Source organism: Taudactylus pleione, unplaced genomic scaffold (assembly GCF_031769625.1).
Source record: "Taudactylus pleione unplaced genomic scaffold, aTauple2 ptg001562l, whole genome shotgun sequence".
Lineage (NCBI taxonomy): Eukaryota > Metazoa > Chordata > Amphibia > Anura > Myobatrachidae > Taudactylus > Taudactylus pleione.
The window spans coordinates 93,602-109,293 of record NW_028285959.1 but is presented as its reverse complement, the minus strand read 5'-3'; the positions used below and the strand labels follow the sequence as shown (position 1 = coordinate 109,293).

The following is a 15,692-nucleotide window of genomic DNA, read 5'->3' as shown; positions in this document are numbered from 1 at the left end:
ACCCGCCTCGCTCCTGGAACGCTTGCAGAGGCGCCATTGCACGCACGTGCACTGGGCACCCTGGCTACATGCTACACCTCTGGGTCTAGTGCTGATACTGTAGATCTTAGTAAGGGGTTACATTATGCATGGAGATATTCTAAGCCCAGAATAGACTGAAGATGCGAGGGAGTAGGGGAGACCGAACGAAATACATCTTCCTTGCAAGTTATTCCTAGTCGAGTAAGTGGAGGACGTAAACTAGGCCAATTCTGCTGGATTGGCTACATTGCCCACAAGCAACCCGCCCTTAAGCCGCATACACACTACACAATAAGTTTAACGATATCTTTATCGTTCATCACGTTCAATATCGTCCAGTGTATGCAAGATATCGTTAACTATGTGCGCTCCCCCGGATCGTTAATGTCTTTCATTGCCCGTTCTTGAAGGGCAACCTGACTATATCGTCAGGTTCTGCAAATAAGGGGATGAGGGAGGGTGCAGTCACTGAATGATATCGTTAACAATATCATTCAGTGTGTATGCTCAATGTCGTTAACGACATTGAGCCCGGCAATGCAGGGGAAACACTTAACGATATGCTCCATGAGGGATATTGTTAAGTGTGTATGCGGCTTTACTCTCTACACAAATGGTGCTCACCCTCAGCTAATCATGCATTTTTGCCAAACTTTGAGCACATAAAAATCAAACTCTACAAAACAAGATAAAAAACCACTGAAAACGTTAAAATCCCAAGCTACAAATTCCAGCAAGGTGGGGAAAGAGGGACAGCAGCTGTGGATTTGTATCTGACAATTTAGGCAAGCTTTCCTCTGTGGGAGAAAGCCTGCCAAGGTGGCGGCTCAAACAGATAGGGGATTGTCTCCTCCTGTCCAGGACCAGCATTGTCAACCATTGAAAACAAAAATGGCCCCTTATTGCCCCATTTGTGCCTAGTGAGTACTAGGTTATACAGCCCCTAACCCGCATTCCCAGCAATAGAGAATTTGTGCTTACAAACCCCAGGTGCTGGTACTGACAGCATCCCTCAAACAGAATTATTCCTGGCAAAGGTAAGAGTACAAACATGCTAGATGTGTTCGCTCATTAAGGGGCAAGCTACCTTTAGCCATGAATACAAGATAAAACAGCAATACCTGAGCTCTGTGGAGCAGTTTTCCATACATGGAGACTTTTCTTTGATGAGCTAAAAGCTTACTTTTCTTGGAATACATAGCCTTAAGATTTTTTAGTTTTACACCAAAGAACATCAGCTGGGGAAAAAATAAAAATAGATTAAAATTTGCCCAGACTCACAAAAATCACACAAATTAATAAAAGTTCAGCAGTCACTACATAGTGGATGCATGGACCTAAACAACATTGTGTTAAATAAATTTACCTCATTTTCTGAGCACATACTCATAGCTTCCAAAAGTAGATTGTTGATTTGCACTAAAGGCTTCTCTTGCAGCTTCAGACAAACCTTTAACCTAATAAGCACAGATTTTGAAATTGTAGGTTTCCCAATTAGCAATCTTAAAGCCTAAAAATTTGATAATTATTGACCAGTAATATATTAGTACATAAAGTATGTTACACACATTAAAACTTACTCCTCAATTGTTTGGTACAGGGATTGGCATTCCTCCTCATACACTTGCAGCTTAGGTTGGTATATGTATTGATCTAGCAAGATGTCTTCTGATGATAGGGCTTCATTCCTAGCATGCTGCAGGGAGAGGGAAATAATTAACAGAAGAAGATGTGTGGGATTGGCAATTATAGGGCAGGTGAGGGGAGATTCAATTCTGCAGTAAGTGCTGCCAGGCATAACCGCAATGCCTGACTGTGAACAGATCTGCCAATTGCGGCATGGATTGGCATATGTCGGGAATTGAATTCCCCCCAGAGATGCAGATATCCGTTGTTGGGGAAAAGAGTGTAAAAAGGACAAACAAACCCTTCAAGTAAAAAAACACATTCTACATTGATTTAATAATCTCTGAACAACTATATGGTTCTGTGGAGTGATTTATGCTCCAGACATTAAACATTTGAGAAACTGCACTGTTTTTTTGTTCTATAAAAATGTAGAGAGTTATCGAAAATATGTTTCAAGGAACAAAATATAACATTACTGGAACTGATGAGTTTCTATATATTTTCACAATCAAACAAACAATCTTAGCCCTAAAGTTTTCTCCAACAGAAAGAAATTGTTCATTTACATATTTCTAACACAACAAACGAGACACTCAAATAGAGAAGCTATATATCAGCAAAAATGCAGTACGAGTACAAACAGGAAATCATACATTTGCAGGAAGTTCACTGTATCTTGGCTTCTGGATTAGAATACGGATCCTAAGTAGTATAAAAAATTCCTTTGCTGTAATTGTTTTATCTTGAAATTTCTGGGGAAGAAAAACAAATGGAGATCTTGAAAATCTTTATTGTAAAAAAAACAAAAAACAAACAAAAACTTAAAAATGGCCTTCAACAGATTCATAACCTCTAAAATAAATAGGACATAAAATTATTTGTATAGCATACATTTAGTATTAGAACATACATTTTCTAATCTCTCTCTATTCATTTAGAGATTTGTTTCCTTAACCTACCTACATGACAAGGTTAAGCAGTACTAAACCTTTAATTCAGTGAGATTGTTATACAAGTTGAGTCTCCGATATCCAAAATGCTTGGGACCAGGGGTATTTTGGATAACGGAATATTCCGTATTTTGGATCTTTGCATATCATAATGAAATATCTTGGGAATGGGACCCAAATATACACACAGAATGCATTTATGTGTTATATACACCTTATACACAAAGCCTGAAGGTTATTTTATACAATATTTGTAATAATTTGTGCCTTAGAAAAAGTTTGTGTACAATAAATCAAAAATCAAAGGTTTCATTATCTCAGTCGTTCCAAAAAACTTCCGTATTTCGGAATATTCGGATATGGGAGACTCAACCTGTATAAGAAACAAAAAAGATTAAAATGATCCAATAGAAAACAATGGTAAGTTTAAGTTGCATAACAAGTAAACTCTACATAAATGGGAAAATTAATGGTCAATTTCATATTTTAGATTATGGTTTCCCAGTTCCTTTCCTCATGGCCCACTCACAGTCCAGGTACTAAGGATATCCATGCATGATGAGCACAGTTGGCTTAATTATTACCTCAGTCAGTTTGATTTACCCACCTGTGCTGAAGCATGTATATCCTTATTGTCTTGAGTGTGGCCCTTATTCAGCAGTAATGGTGGGGAATCTGCGCAGTCACCTGACCCGTACTGCGCATATGCAGTACAGGTCCAGCGTAAACGCACGCAGAGCGTCAGCAGACTGTCGGTGATTAACAGTTTGCTGCTGTTTGGGGGGTGAAGACTGGGGGGAGGAAGAGGAAGGATCCTCGCTGGCTGACAGACTTTCTGGCCTCTTCCTCTCATCTGCAGTGGCCGGCTTGCGTGATCCCATGGGTCATTTAGCTGGCCAGTGCCCGCAGATTATCCGATTCTGCGTTGAACAACGCAGCTCGGGAAATTAATGCAGCAGGAGGTGTGATACCTCCTGCTACATTACCATATCTGCAAGGACGGAATTGCAAAGCTGCTTGCGTGCAGCTTTGAACTTCCATTCAGAACTAAATAAGGCTCTGGGAGCGGGCCATGAGGACTGGGTTTGGGAAAATCTGTCTTAGAGCTTTCTGACCAAAACAAAAGAATACATTTTAGCTTGAAGTGCAGAAGGAAACTTACCTGCCATAGGGTTTGCGCACATCCAGAATCCCAAGGTAACTGAGAGTCCATCTGAGAGCACTGCTGAACTGTGCAAAAAAAAGAAAAATTTTTAATGCATCACTCTTTCAAATACAAATTGTGGTGTAGGTAAGCATTGAAAAATAGTAGCTGCATCTAGATGCTCTTCTATATGCACAAGGTAATGCTTCCTTCTGCTCATCTGTTCCCTCCCAGGTGCTCTGTCTCTGCTAAGAAATTCTGAATGACTCAAAGAGAATCTTTGGAAGGTTTGTAACAGACTGTTTCTTCTTCTTAAATAATGATACAAATGTGTCCCCATAACCTAGCATCTATAAGCCATACGGCGAAGTCTTGGCCGCTCTAAAAAGAATAGCGTAGTGTCTTTTTCTTTAAATATAGAGTCTTATTCACATTACAGACATAGTGAAACACCACTCAAAGTGTACTACAGATGCTGGGCCCCACAGTAATTTGTTTTAATCACATACAGATGTACAAATGTTGCATACCAAATTGATCAGTGTAATCTAGCAAAGCAGATTTGTCGCTTCCAGTTTTATGTGAATAAGAGGAGTTGGTTATTAAATAATTCACAACTTATTCACACAGCTATAGGTCAGAGATGGAGCGCCGTGCGGCTGGTACAAGCAGACGCACGTTTCACTGAATTTGCTTTTTCAAAGCCTTGACCTATAGCTATGTGTGAATAAGATGTAAATTATTTAATAACTTTAAAATCAGTGAGTATCTATTGTAGAATGCAGCGGAACAATAACAGGGATTAGAGGCACAAGAGAAGTGATTAGACGTGCTGTCCAGCATAAACTATGATTCTGTACATCAATTTAGCAAATATACCAATATAAAGGATGTACATCCCAAATATAGGGCACAATTGGTAATATTTTCGGGTTATATGAATACAGCTAGCACTACTAATCTGTTGCACAGAGAATCGGCCACACATGCAGCTCCATATTTAAGAGTGCTTAACATAGCTACTATATACTAATAGAGAGGATTATTGAAAACTCCACAAATGTACTACATGAACAATAATATTGGATATACAGTATATGTAGATGCAATGCTGAATGCCTGTCATGTGTGTTCATAGAGAAAATAAAGGATATAAATCAAATAAAACATCTAATTCTTATGAAAGCAATGAACATGGGTATATGACTTTAAACATTGGCTATGTTGATACTGGAATATAGCTTCTATTTGTGTATATAAATAAGTGACTTTATGCATATACACGTACATGCGTTTTGCTGAAGGAAATTACATAAGCAAAATTGATATCATCAACCCATACCTTCCTAAATTTGAACTTTTGAGTAATATACATGCTATAAAAAGGACATACATGATAAAACTGTTGCACTATATCAGAGGTGGGGAACCTTTTTTCTGCCAAGGGCCATTCTGATATATAGAAGATTACATGCGGGCCCGATGCAAGCCACGCCCCCTCCTTTTGACATCACATGGGGCAGGGCCACAATTGCCAGTGATTACAGCAATGCCCAGAGCATCCTAAGGAAGCTCCGGGGAGCTGTAAGGGCAGCGGTGTGACAGTCTGAAGCGTCCCAAGGACGCTCCAGGCGGAACTGCTGCATAGATTCTGTTCAGATGAGGCTAGCAGAAAAAAAAGCTCAGAGGGCTAGACTAAATAATTCTGTGGGCCTTATACAGCCCCCGGAGAGGAGGTTCCCCATCCCTGCACTATATGAATAATGAGGGTAACACACCTAAAATGCAAATATAAAAGAGAATCATATGTAGCAGGATCTAGATTAATATTGCTGAATTTTTCTATGCAATAGTAATATTAACGCATACAAATTATGGTGTTGAATTTATTGTCTTAAGCCACACCAATATCAATATAATAAAACACTTTATCCACCTACAAGTGTAAAAGCACCTAAACAAATGAGGAAGGAATTAAAAATAATTGATAAATATCAGTTGCAGCACAAGAACTTTTATATAGGGTTATCAGCAATAAATCTCTATACAGTGTTCTCCCCAGGCTGTTTTATTCCGGCGCATTGCCCAGCAGAAACAGTCCTCCAACCCTAATGTGCTGCGTCCCCTGTCGCCCAGTCACCATCAAAGTGTCCTTGTTGACACGGACACAGATGCAGTTTGTGACGTCGAGCTGCCAGCCAGTTGTCACCAGTGGGATCGCCCCCTTCGTGGGATGGAGTCTTTGCACCCTAAGCGAAGTCTCTACAGTCAATCATGACAGCTGCGCAGAGCTCTGGAGTCTGGATGGCCGCAGCAGTGTCTCATAAGGAGGGCAGGTAGAGCGGGATTTAAGAGGGGCGAATACACCCTGGCTAGCAGTGTGTCTGAGATTGGATCTTAGTTACTGATGTGATCTGAAGTGGTGTGCTGCTGCTGAAGGGACAGGGACCCTGGGTCATTAGTGCGGCCGCAGAGCAAAATGATTGGCAGATTGGTATTAAACTGAAAAGTTGATATAGCTTTATGTGTATATAACCTTTTTGTGTTGGAAGTCCTGTGAGTGCTGCTGCTCTACGTCTGCTACATACCTGGTCTCCCACAGAAGGCACCCGGTCATGCTGTCAACTAGAGAATGAGTACCAGCCTCTTTTCATTATTGGTTGATTTTTATATGTGACAAGGAAAGGAAGCAACTAAATTTGTTTTTCCTAAAATATGAGGGGGCGCTAGTCACGTTAGGTAGGGTTCTGGACGACGGGACATGGCACATTGGGGCGGGAGGGAGTATCAGGCAGTAGGTTGTAGGGGGATGTGCCATATTGGAGCCAGGAAGAGTGACCCAAGTTTAAATCATTATAACGGTCAGGACAAAAATTTTATTATTGCGAAGGCCCCCTTCTTGATGCCACCCGGCTGGAAAAAATTTCCGGGGACAACACTGCTATATATATTCTTTTATCATCATTGTAGAATGTTGGTTTTCCGCAGGATATATTATAGAAGACTCGGTTAGTAAACTTTTTCATTGGTATATATATTAATATTCGGCAAATGTGCAATTCATATATGTATAGAGATTGGAAAAAATGTGTGCGCTATATAAATAATCGATCATAAATAAGTAAATTTGTGCACTAACAATAATCCTACTACTCCAAGTCTATCCAAAGATCTATACAAAATAGATTTACTTGAGAGGTGGTGCACTCATTCTCTATCTGTATGACTCAATACTTTGTTGATGCACCTTTAGCAGCAATTACAGCCTCAAGTTTTTTTTTGTTGACTATGATGCCACAAGCTTGGCACACCTATCTTTGGGCAGTTTCACCCATTCCTCTTTGCAGCTCCTCTCAAGCTCAATCAGGTTGGATGGGAAGCGTCAGTGCACAGCCATTTTCAGATCTCTCCAGAGATGTTCAATCGGATTCAAGTCTGGGCCACTCAAGGACATTCACAGAGTTGTCCTGAAGCCACGCTTTTGATATCTTGGCTGTGTGCTTATGGTCGTTGTCCTGCTGAAAGATGAACAGTCGCCCCAGTCTGAGGTCACGAGCGCTCTGGAGTAGGTTTTCATCCAGGATGTCTCTGTACATTGCTGCATTCATCTTTCCCTCTATCCTGACTATTCTCCCAGTTCCTGTTGCTGAAAAACATCCCCACAGCATGCTCCACAATAGGGATGGTATTGGCCTTGGAATGAGCGGTGCCTGGTTTCCTCCAAACCGAACACCTGGCATTCACGCCGAAGAGTTCAACCTTTGTCTCTTCAGACAAGAGGATTTTATTTCTCATGGTCCTTCAGGTGCATTTTGGCTCTAGGCGGGCTGCCATGTGCTTTTTACTAAAGGAGTGGCTTCTGTCTGGGCACTCTACCATACAGGCCTGATTGGAGAGAGGAGAATCTTCCATAAGGACAACCATCTATGCAGCAATCCACCAAAGAGGAATGCTGTAGCTCTGACAGAGTAACCATTGGGTTCTTGGTCACCTCCCTGACTAGGGCCCTTCTGCCCCAATCGCTCAGTTTAGACGGCCGGCCAACTCTAGGAAGAGTCCTGGTGGTTCCGAACTTCTTCCATTTACGGCTGATTGAGGCCACTGTGCCCATTGGGACCTTCAAAAGCTACAGATATTTTTCTGTACCCTTCCCCAGATTTGTGCCTCGAGACAATCCTGTCTGAGGTCTACAGACAATTCCTTTGGACTTCATGCTTGGTTTGTGCTCTGACATGCACTGTCAAGTGTGGGACCTTCTATAGACAGGTGTATGCCTTTTAAAATCATGTCCAAACAGCTGAATTTACCACAGGTAGACTCCAATTAAGCTGTAGGGACATCTCAAGGACGATCAGTGGTAACAGGATGCACCTGAGCTCAATTTTGAGCTTCATGGCAAAGGCTGTGAATACTTATGTACATGTGATCTCTTAGTTTTCTTTTTTTTTAATTAAATTTACAAAAATCTCCCAAAACTTTTTTTACTAGTTGTCATTATGGGGTATTGTGTAGAATTGAGGACAAAAATGAATAATTCTTCTTCGGGGTCCATAGCCATTACGTTGGGGTATGAATACCGGTCAGCAAACAGTTAATGCAAATGAGTTCTCTGCTCCCAGGATGCACCGGGGTTCCTCCTCATATACCCTACCCCCTGCCTCAGGTAGCCAGTTCTTCCTGTTTGGCGTGGTTCACCACAGACTGTGGGACTGCTGGAGCAGTCCTGCAGAAGAGTACAAAAAAAAAAAAGTTTACTCTCTCAGCGGGTGGTCTGAGCTGTCCTGTAAGCAGCCTCGCGCCTGATTGGAGGCGCACCGGCCACGCGCTGCAACTACCTCCTCCGGTGCCGCACCGCTAGCCTTGGCAGGTCCATGGCAGGGGATTCGGCAGGGGCTCTCAGGCCCTGGACCGCAACCGGATCAAGGGGATGGCAGGTAAGCAGGTGGTTGCGGCGGCCGCTGACGCCGGGACCACAAGGCGGTCCGGCCTCCGGTGGTGAGACTGGCCGGAGGCGCGCTGCTGTCTGGAGGCATACGGCTTTTCTCCTAGCCTAGACCGCCGGGATATGATGTTCCTGACCAGCCGGGGCTTGTAGCGGCGGCCAGGTCAGTTTACCGAGCAGGTCCAAGCAGCATAGGGGAGGTACGCTTCCCCGGCGGGCCCTCCCCCAATCCACATGCTAATTCAGTCCTCCGGCACAGTGATTGTGGATTGCTCCTCACAGCCTCCATATAGGGCAGCCAGAGTGTATGTCAGTTGCTCTCCGAACGCTGCTCCTAACAGGACGCTGGGCAGTCTCCCTGTATGCCTTGCCTACTGCTGGTTTTGGTATTTTACAGGGCTCTATCCTACCTAAGCTTAGGCTGATTGTGGTAGTGAGAGCTTATATGCATATGTCTCGAGGAGTATTTATGCATGACATGTGATTGTTGTTTATGGATACTGTTTCTTCTGTAAAAACTAATTCCTGTATACTGTCACTGTCTCTCCCCTTCCCTTGCTACAGGTGTGTGGGTTGAGTAGAAAGCAGCACATAGACACTCAGAAACAGGGGCATAGTGTTAAGTCTAAGGAGTCTGAGGGTCAGGTGGCGGGAGCCCCGTTGCTGATATCCTGTATAGCCTGCAAGGCAGGATTGTCCCCACAGGACTTTCTACAAAATGGGCTTTGTGGGAACGGTTTCAGACAACCTCCACACCAATTAAGTTTGCCTGTTTCAGGCCCTGAGCCCCCTTGGGCGTCCTTTTCTCAGGTTATGGCTCAGGTGGCGGAACGGCTGGCTGCCCCGGTACCACCGGTTTGGGGTTTGCCTCAGCAGATGCATCCTATGCCCATGATGTGGCCGCCTTGGATGGACCCTGGTGCTGGTAAGGTCATGGCATCATCCTCGGGGGTTTTTCAGCCTCAGGCTGTCAAGCCAAAGCAGCCTAAATCTAGGCCCATGTATCGCCTCATATGGCTGAGTATTCCAGTGCCTCCTCCGAGGAGGAACAGGCACAGGACTTTTGATGACCATTTCCCAGTAGCTAATGTCCCCTTTCTGATAAAGGCGGTAAAATCGGTGTTAAATATCGAGGAGGGGGATCTTCTGCCTAGGAAAACCCCCCTGTTTAAGTGCCAGAAAGTGGTTAAGGCAGAATTCCCAAAGTCTGAACATTTATCAGAACTTATGGAGGAAGCCTGGGTCCGTCCGGATAAGATAAGCCATTCTTCTAAAAGAACGGCACTTCTATATCCTTTTCCAGCAAAGGACTGTGCCAAGTGGGAGAATCCACCGTCAGTTGATGCGCATGCGGCACAGCTGATTAAACATACCACTCTGCTAATCCCAGCAGTTTCGCTGAAGGAAACCACGGATAGGAGACTGGAGATTTGTCTAAAATCAATTTTTTCGCTAGCAGGAACGGCCACCCGCCCAGCTATGGCCACCGCCTGGGTAGCAAGAGCTATTGAGGAGTGGGCCAAAACTAACGGAGTCTTTACCAGATGCCTATAAAGGAGCAACTGGATATGATCTCCTTTAGAGAAGGGGCCTCTTATTTGGGAGATGCCGCCTTGGATGCAGGGATCCTTTCCTAAAAGGTTTTAGCAGAGTCCGTGGTGGCACGTAGGATCCTCTGGTTGAAGGATTGGAAGGCAGATGCAGGGTCCAAAAAGGCCCTAGAATTCCTTCCATTCACAGGAGGTGTTCTCTTTGGTCCAGAATTGGACAAAATTGTAGCCTCCATGGCAGCCTCAAAGACGGCAGATTTGCCATCAGCAACCTCGTCTAAATTGTGGAGGGAGTCCTTTCGGGGATTTCGGCCGCAGGGCAAGGCCAAAGGTCAGTCCTCAGCGAGACTACCACCAAAAAAGGCAGGACCCAGGAAGCCCTGGCAAAACAAACGTCCAGGATCTAGGATCCAGGATAAACCAGTGGCCTGATGGGACGGGCCTCCCCCTGGGGGATCCCAGGGTAGGGGGGCGACTACTTCGGTTCTCAGAGCCCTGGCACCTCACAACGGAGGATGCCTGGGTTCGAGGAGTTCTTTCCCAGGGATACGCCCTGACGTTTGAGGACTCCTCCGCAAAGGTTCTTTTGTGTAAACCCGCAGGCGGGTTCAGAAAAAGCTTTGCCCTTCAGAAGGCTATCCTTGACTTGCTAGCATCAGAATCACTACGATTCCGGTGCCAGAGAATCAGTTCCAAGAGGGGGTTTACTCCAATCTGTTCTTGATTCAGAAACCGAATGGGTCATACTGGCCTATTCTGAATCTGAGGGAGCTCAACAAATTTGTTCGAGCCCCCAGGTTCAGGATGGAAACATTGCGATCGATTGTGTTGGCAATGGAACAGGGGGACTATATGGTATCCCTAGATATACAGGATGACTACCTTCACATCCCAATCACACAAGCTCATCAAATATTTCTTCGTTTTGCGGTAGGGGAGGAACACTTTCAGTTCTAGGCCCTGACGTCTGGCCTGTCCACAGCCCCTCGGGTATTCACCAAGGTGATGGCGGTGATGATGGAGTCAGGATTTTGCCTTACTTGGACGACCTCCTATTGCTGGGGCAGTCCCCACAGCAGGTACAGGATCATTTGAGGCTGACAGTATCATGTCTGTACAGTCACGGCTGGATCATAAACTGGCAAAAGTAGTCACCTTGTCCAGTGCAACAGATGTGTCATTTGGGAGAGAGATTGGACTCCGTGGTGCAGAAAATATATCTGCCGGAGGAGAAGATCCTGGCCCTACAATCACGAATACGCAGGTTGCTTCGCAACAGGCAGATATCCGTTCTAGTTGCCATGCAGGTCCTGGGGGCGATGGTGGCCACCTTCAGGATGGTAGAATACGCTCAATTCCACTCCAGACCATTGCAGCAATTAGTTCTGTCTCGCTGGAACAAGGATCATCGCACGATCAGGTCTCAGCTGCTGCGTCTCTCTCCAGAGGTACGGTTGTCCCTGACCTGGTGGTTGCAGACAAAGCATTTCAGGCAGGGTCGCCCATTTTGGGTGCCGGATTGGATATTAGTCAAAACAGACGCCAGTCTTCAAGGTTGGGGGGCGATGACGGGGTCACACACTTTCCAGGGAAAGTGGTCAGTGGCGGAAAGCCGGCTACCGATAAACATCCTGGAACTAAGAGCTATATTCAAAGCTTTAGTGCAGGCTCAGGAAATCCTAAAGGGCAGGTCGGTGCAGATACAGTCGGACAAATCGCACCGCGGTCGCCTACCTAAATCATCAAGGGGGCACAAGGAGTCAGGCTGCCTTGGCAGAGGTATCAAAGATCCTGGTATGGGCAGAGACTCATCTGCCCACGATATCTGCAGTGTTCATTCCAGGAATCCTGAATTGGGAGGCCGATTTTCTCAGTTGGCAAGAGATAAATGCAGGGTAGTGGGCCCTACATCCACATGTTTTTCGGAACCTTGTGGACAGGTGGGGCCTACCAGAAATAGATCTGATGGCATCAAGAAGGAACAAGGATCCCAGGTACGGATCCTTGAAATGCTTAAATGTGCCCGTTGGTATATGATGTATCCTATATTTGAAAATATAAAGTTAACTCAAATGTTTTTCTCCCTGGTAACATGCTAGTTTCCTCTAAAAAACTTTTCTGCACAGAACACGAGAGTGCAGGAATCAAATTATGGCCTGCAGTTTACAGATAGACGTCCTGTAACAAGATGGGTGTGGATTGAAAGATCTAAGTAAAGAGGTAGATTTACCATATACTACAGAAGTGTATTATGCATACATTCAAAATATGCTAAAAACACTATCCATAACACCTATCTGAAAATTAGATTAAAAAAAAAAAAGCACAGACAAAAATCGATTTCCAATGGCTTCGTAGCAAGCCTTGAGCCAATGATGTTCTCATTTGCACACCAATCAAAGATCTAGCAGAGATGAACAATATTTTCCAAACACATTCAATATCAGCTAATAAGTATCTAAATATTTTAAAACCTATCCATTTTAAGGAATAGTATCCAGATAGAAGATCGACAATGTAAAGGTCGGCAGGGTCAACATTTTCATATTTGTTTTCAACATTTTTTTATGGTTAGGCTGTTGGAGGGGACAGTTAGGGATAGGCTCTAGGGGAGGGTTAGGTTCAGGCACATAGTGGGAAGGATGGGGTTATGCACTAGGGGCATGGTTAGGATGAAAAAAAAAAAAAAAAAAAAAAAGGCCACCCATTTCTGTGTAGACCATTTGAACCTGTCAACCATCTGGTTTCGACCTACTGACTGTTGATCTTTTATACCATACCCTTAAGTATTGGCCTGCAACCCTGTGGATTTGGTTATACTCATGCACAAAATCAACTTTTACCAAATCCAGCTGCTCAAAGTTACAAGTAAAGGATAGAGGCCTACATAAATGTGGGATTGATAAAAGAAAGGTTGATGATAGGTTTCTAATGGTACAAATATTGTGTCTTTATGAACACAAACTTTTGGACTATTTGTTACTATGATAGTACTATTAACTATTTAGATATGTAAACTTTTCCCATATTGTCATTGATTTTAGTCTTCGGCTCGTTCACACTTGCTGGAACCTCCACCATGCTTCACTGTTGCCTGCAGACACTCATTGTAATGCTTTACAGCCCTTCGGCAAACAAACTGCCTTCTGTTATAGTCAAATATTTAACATTTTCACTCATCAGTTCAGAGCACCTGCTGCAATTTTTCTGCACCCCAGTTCCTATGCTTGGACTTTTTTCCACGTCTAAAGGTATAGATTTTTGGCCGCAATTCTTCCATGAGACCACTTTTAGCCAGACATCTCCGAAACAGTAAGTGGGTGTACATGGGTCCCACTGGTTTCTGCCAGTTCTAAATTGATGACACTGCTGGACATCTTTCGATTTCAAAGGGAAGTAAAGATGATGTGGCTTTAATCTGATGCAAGTTTCCTTGGCCGACCACTGCGTCTAAGGTAGTCAACGTTGCCCATGTCTTTGGGCTTCTTCAAAAGAGCTTGAAAAGTACATCTTGAAACCCCATTCTGCTTTGAAATATTTGCCTGGGAGAGACCTTGCTGATGCAGTATAACTACCTTGTATCTTGTTGCTGTGTTCAGTCTTGCCATGGTGTATGACCTGTGACATTAAAGAGTCTTCCACAATCTCACCTTTGTAGCAGAGTTTGGCTGGCCCACACCCAGTTTTAAGCCTCTTACACAACTGCTTGTTTCAGTTAAGGAATGTTGCAACCTACATATGAAAATGATGATCATCACCACCTGTTTGGTAAGATTGGTTAAATCATACGCCTGACTATAATCCTACAAAATCCCTGACTTTGGGTTTATCAGGAAGTATGTCATGCACTTGCCCAAAGTGGTTTTCAGAAAAGCCCCAGACATTAAACAGAAACTAGTTAAGAATCACATTGAACCCACGAGTCAAGTACAATCCCTATTACCATTCTCAACACATGAGATGGGTTTCCATTATTGTGGTAGATGTGTGGGTTGCAAAACACACAACATCTAAGAAAGTTACATTTGTGACATCCACAACTATTAAAGAAACCTACAAATTGAAACTCGATAGGAGTTATCTACCTATTGAGATGTGGGCGTGGGAAGGAGTATGTAGGTAGAACCACTAGGGCCCTTAAGGGCAGACTATGAGCACATACGCAACATCAAAATAGGTTTTATCCAGCATAGTGTCTCCAACCACTTTAAAGAATGGCACAATTCTGACCGTGCCTCTCTGGAATTTGTGACTTTGGAACAACCTAATCATACTGATGTTATTAATAAAGCAGAAATTAAATGGATTTTTCTACTCAAAACCATGTCTCCCTCAGGTCTGAATATTGATTTCAACTTGGGCTCATTGATATAAATACATCCCGCAGAATAAGGATCCTGTTATAATAATATGTATGTGCCAACATATTGTGCTATCAATACTTGCAACATACCAAATTAGCATCAAGTGTGGACAGTTGAAAATACCCCCTCTTGCTATGTACTATGAACATAACCACAGTACACTCCTAATTGACATTCCCGTTTTTCACCCCTTTTCTGTCATTTTATACAGCACAGGTGCATTTAACATGCACTGTTTGTAACAAAGCTTTGGAGATCAGGACCTCCCTTTTGAGACCAATCAGAACGCTCTACTAGACACACCTCCCCATGCATTTCCACCAGTGTGACTGGTCACTGATAACTTTAAAGCACCAGAGCTTAACATGGCAATCATCCTTGAGAAAGGCCTCCCAGAAGGCAGAAACGCGTTGGGTTGACATTTTATACCACTACACCCAGCAACTCCGTCAATAAGTCTCCTCAGCCTTTCCCCCCTGAGTTAAGCCACTGCTTTGTCAGACACAGCCCAGAGACCGCGAGACCCGGAAGTCCAGTGTCACAGAAGTGTGGAGCTCCCTTTCCCCGGCAGCGTGCGGACGGGGCGCTGCACCGCAGAGCTCCAGGATCACAGGAGCACGATCACCCACACATCCATCGGACTCCACCAGGAGGTGGACACAAAGGACGCTTGAGGGTGAGTACTGTGCACCTGGGGGAGTCGGGACGCCACCCCACCAGAACACTACTCACACCTCGCATAGCATCCAAAGACAGAGCTTTAGGTTTCATCCAGCACTAGCTCAGTACCATAGTCACTTTTTTACCTGATCCATCAGACTTTGTTTTTTCCCCCTCCCAGCCATTTCCTCACCATACCAGCATACTCAGTATGCAATTTTAGCAGCTCTACAGCTTTGACATTTTCAATACCTGAGTAATCCAGACAACACTGGACATTGATCAGTGTCTTCCAGCACCTTTTATTAATAAGAGGATACTGTTTCCCCATCACTGTTTTCTTCATATTTGTACTTGTACAATTAAGATTACAGTCCATCACGCAACATTTTAAATCATCAGTTGGCACGAGCCATCATTTATACATAAGAG

General features: G+C 43.9%; 1 protein-coding gene across 1 annotated transcript in view; it reads right to left on the bottom strand.

Moving 5' to 3' along the window:
- Positions 1-15,692, bottom strand: part of LOC148442374 (outer kinetochore KNL1 complex subunit KNL1-like) — a 138,433-nt gene that overhangs the window by 35,765 nt on the left and 86,976 nt on the right. The window contains exons 16-20 of the mRNA XM_088464012.1: positions 3,763-3,830; positions 2,304-2,402; positions 1,602-1,717; positions 1,388-1,478; positions 1,143-1,259 (exon numbers count right to left, since the gene is read on the bottom strand). Coding sequence (XP_088320138.1) covers positions 1,143-1,259; positions 1,388-1,478; positions 1,602-1,717; positions 2,304-2,402; positions 3,763-3,830 — 491 coding nt within the window. The remainder of the gene's footprint in view (positions 1-1,142; positions 1,260-1,387; positions 1,479-1,601; positions 1,718-2,303; positions 2,403-3,762; positions 3,831-15,692) is intronic.